Source organism: Marmota flaviventris, chromosome 14, assembly GCF_047511675.1.
Source record: "Marmota flaviventris isolate mMarFla1 chromosome 14, mMarFla1.hap1, whole genome shotgun sequence".
NCBI lineage: Eukaryota > Metazoa > Chordata > Mammalia > Rodentia > Sciuridae > Marmota > Marmota flaviventris.
The window spans coordinates 28,291,922-28,310,694 of record NC_092511.1 but is presented as its reverse complement, the minus strand read 5'-3'; the positions used below and the strand labels follow the sequence as shown (position 1 = coordinate 28,310,694).

General features: G+C 39.9%; 1 protein-coding gene across 6 annotated transcripts in view; it reads right to left on the bottom strand.

Moving 5' to 3' along the window:
• The window catches only part of Crim1 (cysteine rich transmembrane BMP regulator 1), a 179,810-nt gene that overhangs the window by 140,886 nt on the left and 20,151 nt on the right, over positions 1-18,773 (bottom strand). For all 6 annotated transcript variants that reach the window (XM_027933454.2, XM_071601491.1, XM_071601487.1 and 3 more), the window contains exon 2: positions 2,429-2,602. In XM_027933454.2, coding sequence (XP_027789255.1) covers positions 2,429-2,602 — 174 coding nt within the window. The remainder of the gene's footprint in view (positions 1-2,428; positions 2,603-18,773) is intronic.

Sequence of the window (18,773 nt, the reverse complement as noted above, 5' to 3'; positions counted from 1 at the left end):
GCCTAACATTGATTTTACCACGCTCTGCTTCTCTCTGCTCATAAAGCTGTAATGATTTCTGATAGCTAACATTACCAGGCTTCAGCTCCCTTCACGATATTTAAGACATTTCATAATCTGGTTCCATTCTGCCTTCCCATCTTTATTTCCTATTACCCACCTATGGACATAAAACCTGGCTCTTTTAGAACAGTTCTGTAAGCAGCTTACACATAAGTCATAAAAATCCTCTGTTCCACATTTTATTCTTTTGTCCATGATGTTCTCATTCCTGAAATCCATCATTAACCAAACTCTTCATGATATCTTATCATATACAATTCTGGGTCATGCTTCTTGACCTTGAATGCCTATGGCATCCCAACTATCAAACTTATACTATTGATGATTTAATTATTTATAAGTATGATGTCATCACTAATTTTTTCATATATGATATGCATTTGAATATAAGTTAGAGCTTTTTCCTTCCAAGTTATTTCCCAGTAAAGGAAAACCTCCCCTAATCCCGATTTCTTATAAACCTCACATGCTGCAAAGTGTTTTATGTTGAATAGCAAAGTATTTAAATTCAAATGATCTCAAACCAATTCTACTTTTGAAGTATACAGAAGTCATCTGACAATAAATTTAAAACTTTTTAAAAGTAAAGAAATTCAATTAGATGCAAAGAAATTTACTTAGATCTTTAAAAAAGCTTTTAAAATTACTTTTTAAAAAACAATGAAGTTAATCACTACCCTGCAAAGATCATAAATATGCACCTAACTTATTACAAATGTACAGGTATTGTGTTTGCAGACATAACTTCCTGTGATAGCATCATACTTAGACCTGCTACATCTCAATCAACTTAGATGGCTGTGCAGAGCATGTGCAGGCTAATTAATGATCAGCAGGCTATTAAATGACTGGAAAGTGGCCCAAATAAAAACAATGATAGCCACGCCACCATGAGGCACTGGAAATATTTGAATCAAATAGTTTTGTGAAATATAAAAATAGCAAAAAGCAATGGCTCTAATTGCTGTTATTTCATGTAATATGATTTTAAATACGTTCATGTAACAAAATTAACTAGTGAAATAGACATGTAACTACATATAAACTATCTGAGTTTCTATACTGAAGTTGGCAAAACATTCATTTTGGTGGACAGGGCAGCGATGAGCAAAGGGCAATCAGGACCGATAATGGACTATACTGGCTCAGAGTCACGATGTGATCAGAAGGGTACATGGCATGGCTACTCCTAGGCCTGCAACTCATCCACTATGTGAAATCTCTGTATAGTTCAGATTCAAAAATTGGATTAAAAGTTACGTGCCAACTGTTCTAAAAATTTATTTCCATTGTTTTCTGCTAAATTTTAATGATTTGGCAGCACTGGTAAATACAAAGAACAATGTTATTTTACAGGTTACTATAAATTTCTTGTTCTTTATTACCATTTAATAGAACTTGGAAATGTAACACATTTCCAAAACTTCAGTCCTGCCCTACTGCCCTATGAGCTTGTCTTCTGGACGCTAAAATTCCTTGGTATTCCAAACTGTACTACCAACCTTTCCACCTCAGAATGACATAATTTCAGAGATAAAAGGTACATTTCTAAATGTCCTATTAGCACTCATTTTCTCTATTTCTTTTTCCTCCAAGAGTAAACTAGGGCTAAAGAATAATCCAATGCTGGTCAGAGACAGAGATGAGACACAAGCTCAGTTCTTCCCCATCATTAATATGGGTTGTGAGCCACATCACCAAGTTCTGGGTACTCCACTTGGTATTACTGTGGTTAGGAATCGTAATATTTTAAAATTTTCAATATTTTTTCTAGATTTTATGCATGAATGTACAAATGTTATGGGTCATTTTAGTGTAGTTTTCTTGTTACTTTAATGTAACTTCTGACTTCTCTCGGGAGGTGAAATGCCTCATGGTCTAGCCATACCTACGTGATTCCTGCCCCCTGGCAAAATCAACATCAGCTTTCAATCCTCAATGCACAATTCTCCCTTCTCTTCTATAGAGCTCCTCATTTTGCCAGATGAGCTGCCTTTCTAATTAGCAGGCTCTCCTCATGAAGTACCATCTTACGGTCAATCAAGCAGAATGGACCTGATGACAACAGATGCTGATCTCAAGCACAACACTCACAAGATTATTCATTATGCAGGGGTGACCTAGGCTGGCTGGCACAAGCTACCCTGCTCGTGGGACCACAGCATTTCCATTCCACCTCCTAGGGAATACACACACTCAACCTCACACCAGCACCTGGTACACTTAATGCATCTCATTCAGGATTCTAAAAGCGACCGAACTCTGTAAGCTTGTCTTTGCCTTTTCAAGCTCAGATACTATCATGGCTCAGAGTTACACAATTCTATACCTTAGAGATGGGTGGTTAACAAAAAATAAGGCTTACCTTCAATTCTCTTTAAAGCTGAAAGGCACATATCCTTCCTTGGAAACTCAAAGGGATTGTTGCAGGTCCGAATGGTGTCACATTCACATTTCCCATTGATAATATTGCAGCCAGAGATAAGGTTTTCATTGCATGGTTCAAAACCAAGCAGTTGGTCATCATCCCAGTTCTCATCTGCAAGACAATTACCCAGATAATATTTTCTTGCTGCTTCACTCAAAGACCTGTTTAAGAGCAAGAATACACAGGGATGTCAAGATGAACATCCAATTCTGACACCTCAATTTGTGAAAGCCAATTTTAATTGGCTGAAATTGTACAAAAGAATGAAACTTGACCTCCTACCAATAATGGAGAAGACTGAAATATAGCCATATACATAGATACATATAAAACGTTTGTGTTCAAATTCCACTATCTCCATGTTATAACAATAATTGAGATACTTTTAGAATTTTTTATTTTAAATAAGGTTTCATTAAATGGAGTTTCCTGGATTTTTCCATCAAATAAAATTAAAGAAGTCAACATTTGTCAATCTACAAAATATTATTATTATTATTATTATTATTAGTAGTAGTAGTAGTAGTACGGGGATTAAATTCAGGGGCACTAGATCACTGAGCCACATCCCCAGGCATATTTTATATTTTATTTAGAGACAAGAGTTTCACTGAGTTGCTTAGCACCTCACCATTGTTAAGGCTGGCTTTGAACTCTGGATCCTCCTGCCTCAGCATCCCAAGCCTCTGGGATTACAGGCATGCATTACAAAATTGTTCTTAAAACTACATTTTTTTCTCCATCAGTAGACACCAGCCTTAGGTTTGAGACAGTTCTTCAACTTAATACATTAAGGCACTAATGAACATTAAAAAAAAAATCAGATACCATTAAGAGTCAAGAATGAGATACAATGGAGGAGATCCTGCTCCTCTGCGCTTTGGAATTGACTGTTAGTGTCCAATACTGCCCAGAGCTGAAGCCAGCAATACCCCCAACACTATGAGCTAAGGCCTAATAAGAGACTGAGGTCTTCTCATTCTAAAGCTGAGACCAATCTGGGTGAGGATCACAGAATAGAATAGATGTTAATAAATACAAAAGATCTTTAAAACAAGCTTTGCTGGACCCAGCTCAGAAGAATCCAACTACCATGACAAAACCATAGTCAGGCTTGATTCCTGGTAGTTAAAGTAACTCTTGCAGGAAACCAGACTATTTCTCTATGGGTCTCTGGGAAATTACATGGGTTTTTCTCCCTCTTAACATTATCTTTAAAAGATACTTTATCACACCTGAACTGAGGACTGACTGTTGAATAGTAAACATGTTTCTGATAACCATATCTGAAGAGAATTTTAAAAAGTGCTTGAGTTTGAGAAACCTGTTGCACACACTAAGGCAAGAATAAATGCCATCCTAAGAATGTGTATTGGGCTGGGGGTGTGGCTCAGTGGGAAAGCACTTGCCTATCATGTACAAAACCCTGGGTTCAATCCTCAGCACTAGGGGAAAAAGAAGAAAAACAAGGAATGTGTTTTCACAGAAGAGAGCATAAACAAATAGCTATGGCTTTTACTGGACATACATGTCCTTCTGGTGTCATTGCTCTATGCACAAACTAGGCAAAACTCCCTCAGTGAAATAATTTTATTGCCAAGATGTCTTTAGAAGAACATCATTTACGATATAAAGAGCTTCAGGGTGATTCTCTGAAGAAAAGAAAGGAGAAAATCTCCTGTGTTTTGATTTCAGGAGATCACTTAATGTGATCAAAGCCTCAGCTATCAGTAAAATGATTATCTTTTGGCTTCAGAGTTTAAACAGACACACAAATGATATGTTTTAAAATGTTTTCCTCCTTTAGTCTGCATCTGGTCCTTAGAAGCACATAATGCATATAATATTTACAGGAAGGAACTTTTTATCTTCAAGGTGGCAGTGCAACTGCTCAAGTACTCCAAAAGGAAAACTAGTTACAAATTCAATGTGGAAATGGTGATTTTTTTGTCTTCAGTTACAACAAAATGGTGCGTCTAAATGATATCTTATCTCTGTGTCTACCTGCCGACACGCTATTAGTACCACTGTCCTGACACAGTTCAGTGAAATGTTCCATGAAGGACCTTCTGTGACTGCATATGTCCATCTGTAATTCAAAAATCCTTTAAACTCGGAAGTTCAAGTAACATTTGAGCCACTGAAAGACTTCATATTCCTGAGAGAAAACCCTTATTAGCATTTTGGTAAATATATGCAATATCAGTGAGATATTGCATACATCTACCAAGAAATGTTTCCACAGTGAAAACCCCTTCCCTCCACTAAAATTGGAACTCCCTGCAGACATCACCCTCTTGGGCTACCACAAAATTCTATAACCTGTCTCCCTGCCACTATTTTCCTGTCTCTCCACCTCATTTCTCACAGTTACCAGAATCGTCTTCCTCCATAAACAAAATGTTTCTTTCTTGCCAAGAAGAAAAAGTCCAAACTTTTTATTGTTGAATACAAAGCTCTTCAGGACTGACATGCACCTGTTTCTACAGACTCCTCTCCGATCCATCTCCCCCACAGCCCAATGTTCTAAGCACACTGAAGTTCCCTCTACAAACCACAGAAACTGCCTCCAAGCTTTGTTCATGCAGTTCATCTACCCACAACACCTCCTTCCCTTCTTTCTCTCATGACTTCTATTCAACCTCCAAGACCCAGTTCAACTGCTACCTCTCTGAAAAGTCATCTTCAACTGGCTCAAGTGAATGAGCTATTCCAGCCTCTCACTCCCTCCTGCAGTGGTTTTATTTAAGTCAAATTTCCCCAATAGACAGAGTTCTCAGAGGCAAGAGCTGGGGTCTTATCCAAACTTTGGGAAAACAGTAAATACATACATACACACATACATACACATATGTGTGTGTTTACTATATTTAACTGTTAATATCAAAGCATTGTATGAGACACACATTTTAAAGAAATGCTTAGACACGCTGGTGCATTTTTCACTAAGCACGATCTGTCATTAGCCTCCCTCCCAGCTCAGCTCTAAGACTGCAACCTCTTATCACAGGATTGGCATCAAGAGTCCTTCCAAGAAGCCCCTCTCAGAGCCAAACTGTTTTCACTGCCAGATGCATTTCCTTGCCTTGCTGTAGGAAGACCACTTCCACTGAATGTGGAATCAGAACTAAACGACAACTGCCCTTGATCATCTCTGGCTCCATCCGTTTGCTTTTTCTCAGCAACAACTCTCTGGCAGCAGCAAGGCTGCACCCGAAGAAGCACAGGTGAGTCTGACTCAGAAACATCACAGGTCTTCCTGGAAAGGAAGCATCACTGATTTGGAAGTCACAAAGCCTAAAACACTTTTTTTTTGTTTTTTGAGAGGAAATCTTTCAATCCCCTGCCCCCACCTAATCAATACTTTTTTCTTTTTGACAAATAGCTCCCTTCACAGCAACTGTTTTATGGGATCAAATACAATATACTTCTGAGACAAATGTTTTTATAGTTTTCTATTACACAGAACATTATACTTTAAAATAGTTTAACTGAAAATCCACGGGGTTTGGGAGCAAAAGTATAATGAAATTTGATTCAATCACAGACTAAATGAAATCTGAGTGAATCTGAGCCAAATACAAGTTGAGGATCCCTTATCTAAATGCTTGGGATTAAAAGTGTTTCAAATTTAGGAGCTTCTCAGACTCTGAAATATTTCAGTAGACTTTATATTATACATTTCCGATTTCAGAACATTTCAGATTTCAGATCAGGGATGCTCAACTTGTTGTGCTGGACAGTACTTGGCAAATTCTCTGTTTTGAAATTGCTATACAGCAAAGAATCCTAGTTCTGCTTCTCCAATTTAGTTCCTGATTCCCCTCTGGACTTGTCAGGGAAAAGAAAAGGGTTAAAAAACAGAGGTGTTGCTCTTTATTTAGAACAAATGGGTTTTTCCCCTTATGCTCCACACGTGACAGAACGTAGCCTCCTAGACTGAAAGGTGAAAATAACTGAGGTACCTCTGTAAATGTATTTTAAAGTTTGTCACAGTAACAAATCAGGACAATAAATAAATTATCTTCTCTAAGTATACAGAAAAGGAAAAATCGAATAATTTCAGGTATGAATTCAAATTCATACATTTAATTTGTCCACATATGTGAGTATTAGAACAAAGACACATATCTAACTGCTAAACCAAATCTCCACTCAGAAGGCCACTGGCAATACAATGCCCTTCCTTGGCACAACCACTGTGGCTCAGGGTGTGGCAGAATTACTTCATGAATACCCACTTCATCCCACAAAACATCAGTAATGCAATCAAAGGCTGAAATTTAATGAGATTAATAACTTGTACTGTATTCAATCAAGGGTATCCTTAGGGGAAACTGACTTTTAAAAAAATTACTACTTATTATTATCACAGTGCATGGTGGCAAATATGAGGACACAAAGTACAGTTTGGTGCCACGGCCTCAATTATTCAGACTGATGCCAACAGTTTTATGTACCACATTTTTACACTGCTGGCATCAAGAGGACAGAATATGGACAGCTAAATATTATAATGGACATAGCTTGATCTCATGTACCATCTGAAAAGGCGCCGGGGTTCCCCAGGGGGTGGCAGCCCACAATTTGAGAATGCTGTTCTAAAGAGCATGATCATAACCCTGCTATTACACATTAGCCACCAGAGCACAGGATCCAGGTCTGAGGAACAGCAAAGGATACCTGTTCTCACTGAACCTTAAAAATGCACGTTTCTGTAAGGTGACTTAGCTAATATACAGTTGGTTAATAGAAAAATGGTGTCAATACATAAAGCAAAAGTTGCACTAGTTTCTACGTGGCATTTCCCAGAACAATGTTACGAAAAAAATCCAAAGGAGTTTCCCCTCCCCTCCACGATGAAAGGAAAAATCTTAAAATATATGAAGACCTGAGGCTGGTAATTTTATTCAAATTCCTTTTTTTTAGTACAAAAATGACAGCTCTAGTGGCTGAAATTTCCACAATTAACTATCTAAGGAGCTTGCACATACAAACGAAAAAGCTACAGACATTTAAAAAAAAAAAACAGGAGGAAAAAATGACTCCTGGATCTTGTGTATAATTATTAAGAAACGGGTCTCCATTAAGAGTAACTGACTTCAAGGACCCGTGCTCTGAGAGTAAGCAGAATGAGCTCTGGAGTATGTGCAGCTGGAAAGGATGGGTTGGCAGGGACACAGGTGCAAAATCCGGGGTGGCTTGCCTGTGTCAGTATTTTTACTTGGGTTCTTATGGTTTACATTTATCCTCCAGGTACATAGTTCCACAGGTTTTAAGTGGCCTCCTCTAACCGCTATTTCCAACAGCTCTTATTTTTAGTATAATGAATGATTTTGCAGAATGTGAGTTTTTTCCTTGTTCAAGAGCAAACATTTGATGCCAAAGTAAAATCACTGTCCTTCCAACAGCCACATCCAGTCTTGCCCTGGAATAAGTCTTTCTGTTACACAAAGCAGATGCCTGAAGTTCCTTCCTCCAACAATTGATATGGAAGATTTTAATGCAAAGGCTAGTAGGAAAAAATTTTCCATCCTGAGGGCAGGAAAGGGGGGACTGAGAAGGATGTGAAAGCAGCTCTGGGGCGCCTCCTCCACCACACACACCATGCCAGGAGCTGGAGGGTCCAGCTGTGCACATTCAAGCCTGACTGCTCCTGGAGTCAACCTCTTTGCCCATCAAAATATCTTTCCATCACGTTGCTCAAGTCTGAATTACTACCAACATGAAATAAAATGTTTCAGCTACAACTGTACTTACGGGACAGAGGACTATGTGTTAATCTAAAATTTCTGCCTTTCTCAAGGTGGAAGGCATTTGTACACTCATAGCCTTACCTTTTCTACCTTGTACCTGCTTAGGTTAATGGAGTTTACTCCAAACCAAGAGATAGCTGCACCCCATTATGTAGCAATCCACTTACCAGAAATATGCTAGAGCAGATATTAAAAAGCAAGAAACAAATTCACGGTACACACTCAGAAGCTCACAGTAATGGAATTCTGTTGGCAGCGGAGAGGCTTCTGGGAATATATATCAAATTAATTCTTCAGCTGTTCACATATCCCTGTGGCTACAGTAAGATGCAAATAGCTAATACTGGTATCTCTTTCCATGCCAGCCTAGAAACTCCAGTGTAATGTAAAATTGCTGCTCTTAACTCCCCCGGCTCCCAGCTGGCTGTTATCGGGCGTTCAGTTCTGCTCCAGGAGGACTCTAATGCAGTGAGCTTTCATTCTCCCTGCTTCGGGCTTAAGGCTGATGTTCCAAAGCTGGTTCTTCCCTCTTCCTCTCTTCCTTGTACTGTAATCAGCACAAAGCAGGAAGGGCAAATTTATGGTTATCAGTAGAAATGACTTAAGTTCCAAAAAATCTGTTTTACAGGCATTTCTACAAAGTAAAACCATGTTAGGTATATGACACTGTATACCAAAGTGGACAAAGCTAGAATCTCTAAAACAACGGAAATGCTAAAATGCACACAAATATTTGTTGAAGACTTAAATGAATGCAAACTTCTAAATATAAAACAAATGACAGGAATATCTATCTGTACTATGTCTCAGTGAGGAATTCACCGAAAAACAAGCAGTACTGGCCCAATTTACTAAATCAGTTTACAACACAATGTTTATTAATGGTAAGCACGTGTTCCATATCTGTAGTTTTCATCAGACACCTTAATAATACAAGTAACAGGAGGACCAGAAATGCACTATAGAATGCAAATCATTCATTCATTATTTCTTTCAATCATGTGCTCCTCAAACACATATTGTTACCTATTATGCATCAAAACCTGAGCAAGGTGCTAAGGCCTCAGGATGCCAGCAAAGGGGTTTACAGTATAAAGTTCCACTATTCTAATCAAAATCACACCAAATATATTAATAAAATGTTCCTAAGACTTCTGAAATAGAGGAAAAGGTTAAGGTAAGGATAATTTCCTTTCTGACAGCAGGAAGCTAGTGGGGAACAAGGAGAAGGCATTTAAAAGAAGATAACCTAAGTCTCTACAAGTAAGGATTTCATGAAATCAGAAAAGAGAACAGGAGAGATTGAACATGCTATCCTCCTCCTTTACATTCTGCCTACACCAGGAACTCTCTTAAACCGCATTACAAACAAATAGACAATCCAGAGGTGGGGTGTGTAACAGACAGGGCCTTGGCCTGGAGACCACAATCTGGCCCTAGAAGACCCTGAACAAGACATGTAGCTCTCTATGCTATAATTTTTTAACTAAAAAGTAGAAGGAAAGGATAATTCATGAGGTCATCGTAGATTTCATGTCTCTTTGATTCTGCCATCTTTGTTGAAATTGAACAATGCTAACAATTTATTGAGGGTAGTCACAGAGAATCATATATTTATGACAGTCATAATTTAAATTTAAAATACTTTCCCATTATTACACTATATCAAAAGTTTTGAAAATCCAAATTACTATGCATATAGGTAAGACAAGCCAGGAGTGGTTTTGATATAATGGTCACTTTCAATGACCTTCCTAGCACCTCTGGTCTTAGAAAATTCATGAGCTAAGGCCTCAAAAAATTCTGATTTAATAAAATAGGACTGGCCATGAATTGACAACTGTTGAAACACTCTGTTATTATACAATTATCTCCACTACTGTATATATTTGGACATATCTATGAAAGACTTTTTTATTTTTTAAATGAGGGTAATTTCTAGGCAAATTTACCAAATACTTAAAATGAAGAACAATGGAAGCACCACATGTCAATGCTGAGGGGACCCAACCAAGACAATGTTTAACGGGCAACTCCAGGGCACATAAGAAAGGTAAAGAAATGATTTAGCTAAGTATTCAACTGAAGGAATTAGAGCAACAGAGGAAGTCCAAAGAAACAAGAAGGAAAGAAATAATAAAGACCACAAAAGTGGTTAATAAAACAAAAAAATTAGTTCTTCAAAAAGATTAAGTGGCCTCATGAATGGCTTGTGATCAACAGTTTCAGAGAGTGCACTAAATCATCTGGTTTATTTTGATATTTATAAATATGTTTTTCAATCAGTTTCTGGATAATAGTTTTACCAGAAAGTTACTCAAAGTTAGTCATTAAATGGCTACATTTCTGATTTTTTTTAAGCATTCAAAACAGATATCTGAATCCCCATTAAAGTTTTTTCCAGCTATAACTAGTTTGATTGTACTCTGCCACAGAACTCAACCTTTCTTTCATATCATCTGCTTTGATATTAGATCCCCATATTTTTAAAGGAAAACCTTGAGTCTCCTCCCCTGACCCACATCCGTGCAGTGCTGGACTGGTCAGACACATCCAGACACATTCATTCCACTGTTAAGCAATGTAGCTGTCTCTGTACTTATTTGTTAAATCACGTAACTCCATGTCAATCCAGCCTTGAAGAATCTCAGTTACCAAATGCTGCTTAAAAATTAACAAATCTTGGTTGAGGGGAAAATGATCTTGGAGAAGCTTCTAGTTGTGTTCTATTTCATCTCTTGTTTAAGATGCTCTAAGAGCCATCTTTAGCTACCCCTTCTATACCTGGTCCCCAGTGTTGGATCTTCCTACAGACAGGTTATAATGTACATAACACCAGCAAAGTGTGTTAAGAGAACAGCCCCATCAAACTTCTGAAGAACATAGTTTCAAAGCAATGTCTACAAAATAAAGCCCAATATCCATGGCACAGAACATGAAGTCTGTTTAGATGATCACAACCCACTTCTTCCACCTCTTGTCTTCCATATCACATATCCTCCTTTCTCCAACAACACTAGGTGACCTGTGTTCCCTATGCCACCCATGTTGTTGCATGACTCCGTGGCTTTCCATGAGCTGTTCTCCTGCCTACAAAGCTTCTTCTTATCATCTGCTTTGAAAACCTCTCCTCGGTCTTTTATATTTCTGTGGGATATCATCCACCCTACAGGGACTGAATTACATATTATTTCCTCTGTAGGACTTCTATTATATATTCAAATTTTTTCACTTACAGCAGTATAATGAAATTGCTCATCAAATTTCCTCTACCAGAAAGTGACTTCTTTAACAATAAGAATATAGTTTTACTCTTCATCATTGAGCCATTGTAAGGCTCAGTAAGTAATACCTTAACAAAATAAAAGTCTACATGAGGAATGAACAGGGACCGGGAGGAAGACAAAAGGGCTTGAATTTAAGCAAAGCAATATGAATCTTTAAAGGCCAAACCTTTTCTGGAAAGTAAGTTTAGTGATTGGGGGGGCGGACATTGATTATTTAGAAATAACTGAGGACTATCTTTGGATCTCAGTCTTCCTACTTGTAAAATATTAATACGAACTCAAGTTTCTTTTAACTTTAACATTACATTGTACCAACCCTTGCACATATCAATACTTATGACATTCTAAGTGAGTGAATGAATATAATATGCCTCACCATGTCAGACAAATACTAACTTAAATGACAAACTCTCCTATCTTCCTTTCTGCCACTTCTGTATGTCACGACATGAGACAATATGACACAAGTTAATACTTCTTGCCAGAAAGGTACTTGAGGACATGAATAATGCACAGTAACATTTTATAAATATTAATGTATGCTCTGACCTAAAATCTGTTAGTCAACTAACCAAGAGCAAACCAGCAGAATAGGTATGGGGATTGCACTCATCCAAAAGTTTAAACCATTACAATGAAAAGAAATGTGATTAGAAATTCAAACAACAAGAACAACAAAACAAATACAGTGCTCTGAACATACGCACTTTGAAAGATGTAAATTTTTCATCATTGCAACTGAGCAGTTAGCAAGGATTAATGAAGCACACTGCACCCCAGAGACAAAGCTTCTGGTAACAGCTAGCACTCAGTGAGCACCTGCCAGGTGCCAGAGAGTGGAGTAAGTGCTTCCCAGGGGTTAAACAGCTTGGTTAAGGACAGGAGCTGAGCGCGAGGCAGGGCTGAATTCCACAGCGCTATCATCAGGCAGGCAATGCGAGGAAGTGGGAAGTGAGGCGGCCAAGGGCTGGGCAAAATTCCAAGTTCCAGTGAATGCACAAGACCTGAGCATCGGGACAAAGAGGGGCAGGGACACCACTGACGTTCACTCTGGCCAAGTCCATCTCCAGGGAACATGGCCTCCAGGCCCACTGTGGATGGTCCCCAAACTGTGGGGACAGGCAGACAGATCCCGCAGCCAAGAAATGAAGCTGCAGGCTCACCTTTGGAACCACCCGAAGAACAGAAAACCGAACAATATAAACATGATCTCAACTCTTCTATCCTCCAGGAAAACAAGGATTTCTTTGTTAAGGCAAACAATGCCTTCATATACAGCCAGACTCCTGAGGAGCAAATAATGATTTTTAAATGGCGTAATGATCTGTAAGTAGCATGAAGGAATCTTTTCAGGATAATAACTTTGTGAAATCAGTTAGCAATTGTTTTGTAAGGAATGTTTTTACAAATCGACTTGAACACTGCTGTGAACTTTACCTTAATAATTTATCTAAATTCTTCAAAATAAACCAAGTGGAAGATAGTAAGTGAAAGAGTAATATTCCAACAATTATATCTCTAACTGATCCTTACTACTGCTCTACAAAGAAATACCCTCCCAAAATATCTTACCTAAAACCTAAATCTTTGAAGCTAGGAGCAGAGCTCAGTGGTAAGCACATGTCTAACACTGAGGCCTGAGTTCAAATCCAGTATTGCAAAATAATACAACAAAACACACACAAAAAACCCCAAACCTCTGATTTAAAAAACTTTTGTGTGTATATGAAGCAAGTTTATCTCTGATCTCATGTGTGCCTACATACTCAAGGAATCTCCTCCTACCTAGTCCTGCCAACAAAGCACAATTTGCTAATAATATTCAACAAATACTGTTTTTGTGCACAGCATACAATTTCCTGTTACCCATTTTCATAATAATTGAAAGTTTGATGTATGTGTCTAGAACTTTATTCTTAAAACACCATTAAAATTCACTCTGCTATAATCTGTTAATGAAGGCTACAGTCTTATAAATCTCAAAGGAGAACCAGAGAAACAACTTTAGCCTATTAAGAAAACTCAGCAACACAGAGCCTGCCTGATACCCTAACTTGAAAGGCATCAAGTCCCTGAAATTCATCCGCAATTCTCCAGAAAGCAGCAAATGTAAATTAGGGGACAATGAAAAGCAGGATTCACGCCCAAGGGTATGTCAAGAAAAGAACATTAGTAATTTGGTTGAACCATGATTCACACAGCATTAATTTAACCCCCCAAATGCATGTGAAATAAACCATACAAATAAATATAACAATACAGAAATTTTTTTTAAATCTTAAAAACATGCTTGAAAATGTATTTACACATTTCTCACAAAATTGGAATTTCCTTTGTGTAGTACTGTACCTCTAAACCAAACGGACCCAGCTCCAAGTCAATGGGTACTTAGTTTGAGGATCTCAGTGATGACAGCACAAACCAAACCTAAAACCCTATGCTGGCTCTCTCCTGCCTATGGAGTCCAGTCCAACTTCTCACACTGGTAAAAGTGGCCCGAGCCCAGCCCCAGCTGACCTCCAGTTGTTTTCCACTGTGTAGCCAGCACCTCTTGTCTTCCCAGGCCACAGCAGCCTCAGGGTCTTGGCACTTATGTTTCCTCCCCCAGGTGTGTGGAGGGTTCACACTTTCACTCCTTCACGACTAGGATCAGCTTCAATTTCACAAAGAGACTTCCCTGACCACTATAATCCCTGCCCCTTTCTCTGTTTATTTTCCTCCCTAACACTGATCTCCTTTGGCATGTGGTATGCTTTAATAACTTGGTTTGTTCTCTGTACCAGAAAACTCTAGGTTGGCGGAGATTCATTGTTCAATCTTCTGCACCTGGAACAGGACTCAGTACACAGTAGGTCCTCCAGAAATCAATTCCTGAGTACCAGTGAGTTCACTTAATGAGCCTTTGTCAACATCATTTCTTCTGCTTAGGAATACTCCTCCTCCTCTCCACCTAGAAAGCTGCCGCTATCCTACCCAGCTTAAATGTTTTTTTTTTTTTCCAAAGAAGTTTATTTTATTTTCTCCCATCCATTTCTCTCACTTTCCAGCATACTTACTCACAACCCTTCACTATGTTAAGCCTGCAGCTGTTTACAGCCAGATCCTGAGTTTACTGGGGCCAAAGTTGCCTTCTTCATTTCTGTCTCCACTCCATGCTAAACTGGGAAGACTGCACATACCACAATACCCACTTGCAGAATGGAGCAGGGAACCGTGAATCTGAGCAGAGAACTATTCTAGAAGGTAACAGTCTCTGTTAATAATGGCACATGAAAAGAAGAGCAGCACTTTAAAATCCTTCTGTAGGTGTCTAAGAGTCAAGTTTATTTAATTTCTTCACTACTTACCCATTCACATTTAGTTGTCTTTTCAGAATGTTTGAGAAAAAAACTATAGTAACTTAAACCTTCTGGGGATTAGAAGGTAACTTTCTATTTTAAAACAGTAGTTACAAAGAAAGTTTATATTTTCCATGTTTCAGATTAGAGAACATGCATATAAAAACATACAAATATACAGAATAACTCATATGCTTTAAAAAGAAAATGTATATAAAAGAGCTCATTTTCTCAGTGTGAAGAGGATCCAGCTTCAGTTCAGGAAGCATAATCCCTTCAGGTACGGCAGCAGTTAGGATGTCCCTTATCTTCATTGGGTGTTTCAGAAGTAGAATCTACTTATTATTTCTACTCCTTTTTCAAATGCATGGAATTCAATTTTAAATATTGCTAACAAAAACCTGGTATACCATCCTGGCAAACTTTGCCTGCAGTCTGGCAACAGTATGATCTGATCAGGGTTCCAGAGGAGTCTGCATAAGGTGGGTTCCAGTCCTGGCTCAGCATCCTGGTTCAACAAGAGACTTCAACTGGGAGGAAGTGAAAGACCCATGCTTCCCTGTCCTGAAGAGGGGCAAAAAGCTGATGGCAGTGACATCACCATGGAACATGTCCTAAATACCTCTCTGAGGGAGGTAAATGACCCCCACTGTGCCCCAGGGGCATCCATCAGTAACAGACAACTGAAAAGGACAGGTAAGTAACAAATGACTTCACACTGGAATGTGCATCTATGCCCTTCATTAACCTAATACTCTATTTGCCAAGACTGAGCATGTTAAAGACACAGGTCTTCAAATGAGGTCTGCTCTACTCTAAAATAAAAATGGGGTGAAGTTTCTTTTAGAGGTCCTTCTAACATATTTGGTTGCTAAGCCATACAGTCCCTGGACACGCCTTCTCCCCATCCACCCTCTTCATCATCTCCTCTGAGAATTTCCTCAGGATTCTTGTCTGTGCCTACTTTCTTCGCCTCTTCTCCTTCTCACCCCAACTGCTGGAGCAGCTCACCTGCCCGAGCCCTGCTCTACCCAGCCAAGGGACTGGCCTGAAGAATCTGCTTGTTCCTACCTGCAAGTCCAGCACGGGCTGTGTGGGAGCCTGCGGCCACGTGAGGGGTCACACTGCCCAGCATTTCCTTTCCCTCCATCCCACCCCAAGGCCACGGGGAGCGCCTTCCCTCTCAAGAGTCTTTCCTGTTTCCCAGGCCAGGTCCATCCAGGACACTCAACTGCCAGGGGTCAGAGTGCCACATTCCAGTGGCTTCACACCACTCCAGGGAGGGCTCCAGATCCTGTAAGGGGGGGGGGGGCGGGGGGGGGGGGTGGAGCAGAGAAGCAGGGAGGGAAAAGTTCAGCAGAGGCTGATCTGGCCAAGTGTGCTCTACATTCTGGGACAAAGTCATGGGGGCATGGAGGGCAACAGGACCCCAGGAATTCCTTCCAGAGTGGGCAAGAGGAAGCTCCTCACCTTTTTGGGTGGGGAAGGAAGACGAGGCCATCACTGCAGATGTGGTAGAAATCTTAGGAACAGGATGGACTTGTAAGGGTCTGAGTTTTTTAATCTGTAAAGTGAGCAGGCTGGCAGAGATACATTTCTAAGGAAGCTTCCAAGTCCATGATTCTGATTCCTTGTGTGTCAACAGCCCTCTCTCCTCGGTCATTTTCAAAGCTTGGGATTGGATCGTTGTGACTAACAAACAGAATATCACTTACATCCAGAAGACACCCAAATTTCCTTAACTTCCCCAAACTAGATTCTCTTCTTAGATTAGTGGATTTCTTTGCCTCTCAGATTTACATCTCCTGGGTTTTCCTGGTGTCTTTCTTTTTATCCGTGTGTCCACTGTTTTAACTCTGAAAAGTCAGAGTTCAAATCCCCAGGCGTGGCCTCTGGAGCAGCCTCCAGCTCCTCCTGATTGTAAGCCCCAAGGCTTATGAAATTAGGTTCCAGGATGGGCATCCTATTAAGGCCTCCCTCTGCGTGGGCACTAACAACTCTGACCCCACCTGGTCCCAAGATAAGCAGCTGGGAGCAACACAACATGGTGCTCAGGGATGAATTCCCCATACAGAGTTCCACTCCACTGAAACCCAAAAAAGAGAAGCTGGGGAGAACTGAGGAGTCTGAAGCCATGCTATAGAACAAATGGGTGGACAAGTAGACATCATTGATCTACTCCTTCCCAAGAAAGCCAAGTCCTCTGGCACAGAAGAACAGGAGGACGAATGAAAAGGACTTTGGGAGGGAAGAAGAGGGAGACAGCACTGGGGAGAGGGGGTAAGCTCAGGGAAGGCCATCTTGGGCTGCCATTCATGTGTTAGTCGAAGTCATAAAAAGCATCACTGAGAGATTTTGCCTCTCAGAAGGTAGTCTGGAAAACATCCTTGAGAGGTGAAAATTCAACAACTACACTTCAAGTAAATGTCTATCTTTCCCCTTTTTGAAACCAATCATTGCTTTTAATAAATCTCTAGGAATAAACTTTGAGGGCAAAGACTGACTAAGCTGGTGGGTAAGATAATTAATATAATCCTACAAAAAGACAGTATGATATGAATTCATCTCACTCGAAGCAACTGCTTTTATTACTTTAAATAGAATTCCTGACCAATTATCACCTCTTTCCTATCCAGCAACGATTCAACAACAGAGCATTCCTTTTATTTACTAAGACCCAAACACTAGTGAGAAAATATGCTTTCTGTGTAGCAAATCATCAGAAAGTAACTAGAATTTGGAGCCTCCTCTTTTGTGGACATACCACCCTTCCTAAGAAAGTGGCTCAACGTTCTGTTGAGAAAAATCTGTACATTACCACCATGAGCTGTTCTCCCTGTGAGCAGACTGCATGCACTCTTACTGGGACTGAAATAAAAGTGCTTGCATTTTGCACACAAGCAAAAACAATCAGATGGCACCTTCTGGATATTAGACTGAACAAACTGTTTAACAAGCACCTATTATGTATAAACCACAGTGCTCCATGCTGAGGTACAAAGATACAATGGTAACTAACATTTACTGAAATGTTCACTACGCACAAAAATACAAGCCTCTAATCCTTAACATGAATCAATTAAATTATTTCTCACAACTGTCCAAATGAGAAGATACCACCATTATCCTCATTTTAATGAAAACTGAACAGAGCTGAGGAGTCTGGCCAGGGTAAGCACCATGCACCAGGCAAGTGGCTAGGATGGGCTGTGAACTAATGTTGGAGACTGAACTCCCAACGGGACACGATTTTGCCTTCATTAATGAATTTGTCGTCTAGGTTTTTCCTGAGGAAATCATTTCCTGTGGCCAGGTTTCTTAAAACTGTACCCCTAATACTCCCAGGCAATGGAAGCAATGTGTACTACCTGTACAGTGAGTAAAATGCCCCAGACAAGGTTGATTTGCTGACCGGGGAACAAGCAAATGGGCCAGGAGTAGGAATCAGACCAGGGCCACCTCTGAAGTAAGACCAGCAAGCCGTGAAGAGGAGAGCTGTGGTCACTGGCTGGGCAGTGTCCCCAAGTTCCTGACAGCAGAGAGCACCTGCGTGAAAATCTGGAGCAAGGCCTAAGGATAACTGCTGCATATGGTCCTCCCTGAACCACAGGAGTGGACCAAGGGTAAGGAATGCATACCCTGCGCAGGGAAGCCAGTGACCGACCCACAGAGAGACAAAAGACAAGGCTCCGTAACTGCACCCCTCACTCTCCCTCTGCACTGGAGACAGTGATACACAGGCAGGCTGAGCCACATACTCCCGAATCTGCAACTCCTTCCTTTAATTGCCATGTGCTTGTAGTATTTACAAAAGCGTCTTTTCCAAGGAGCTTGGTGCTCATTATCCAAAAAAAAAAAAAAAAATCAACTCCCATAGCAGGTTAGGAAGTTGGGTATTTGA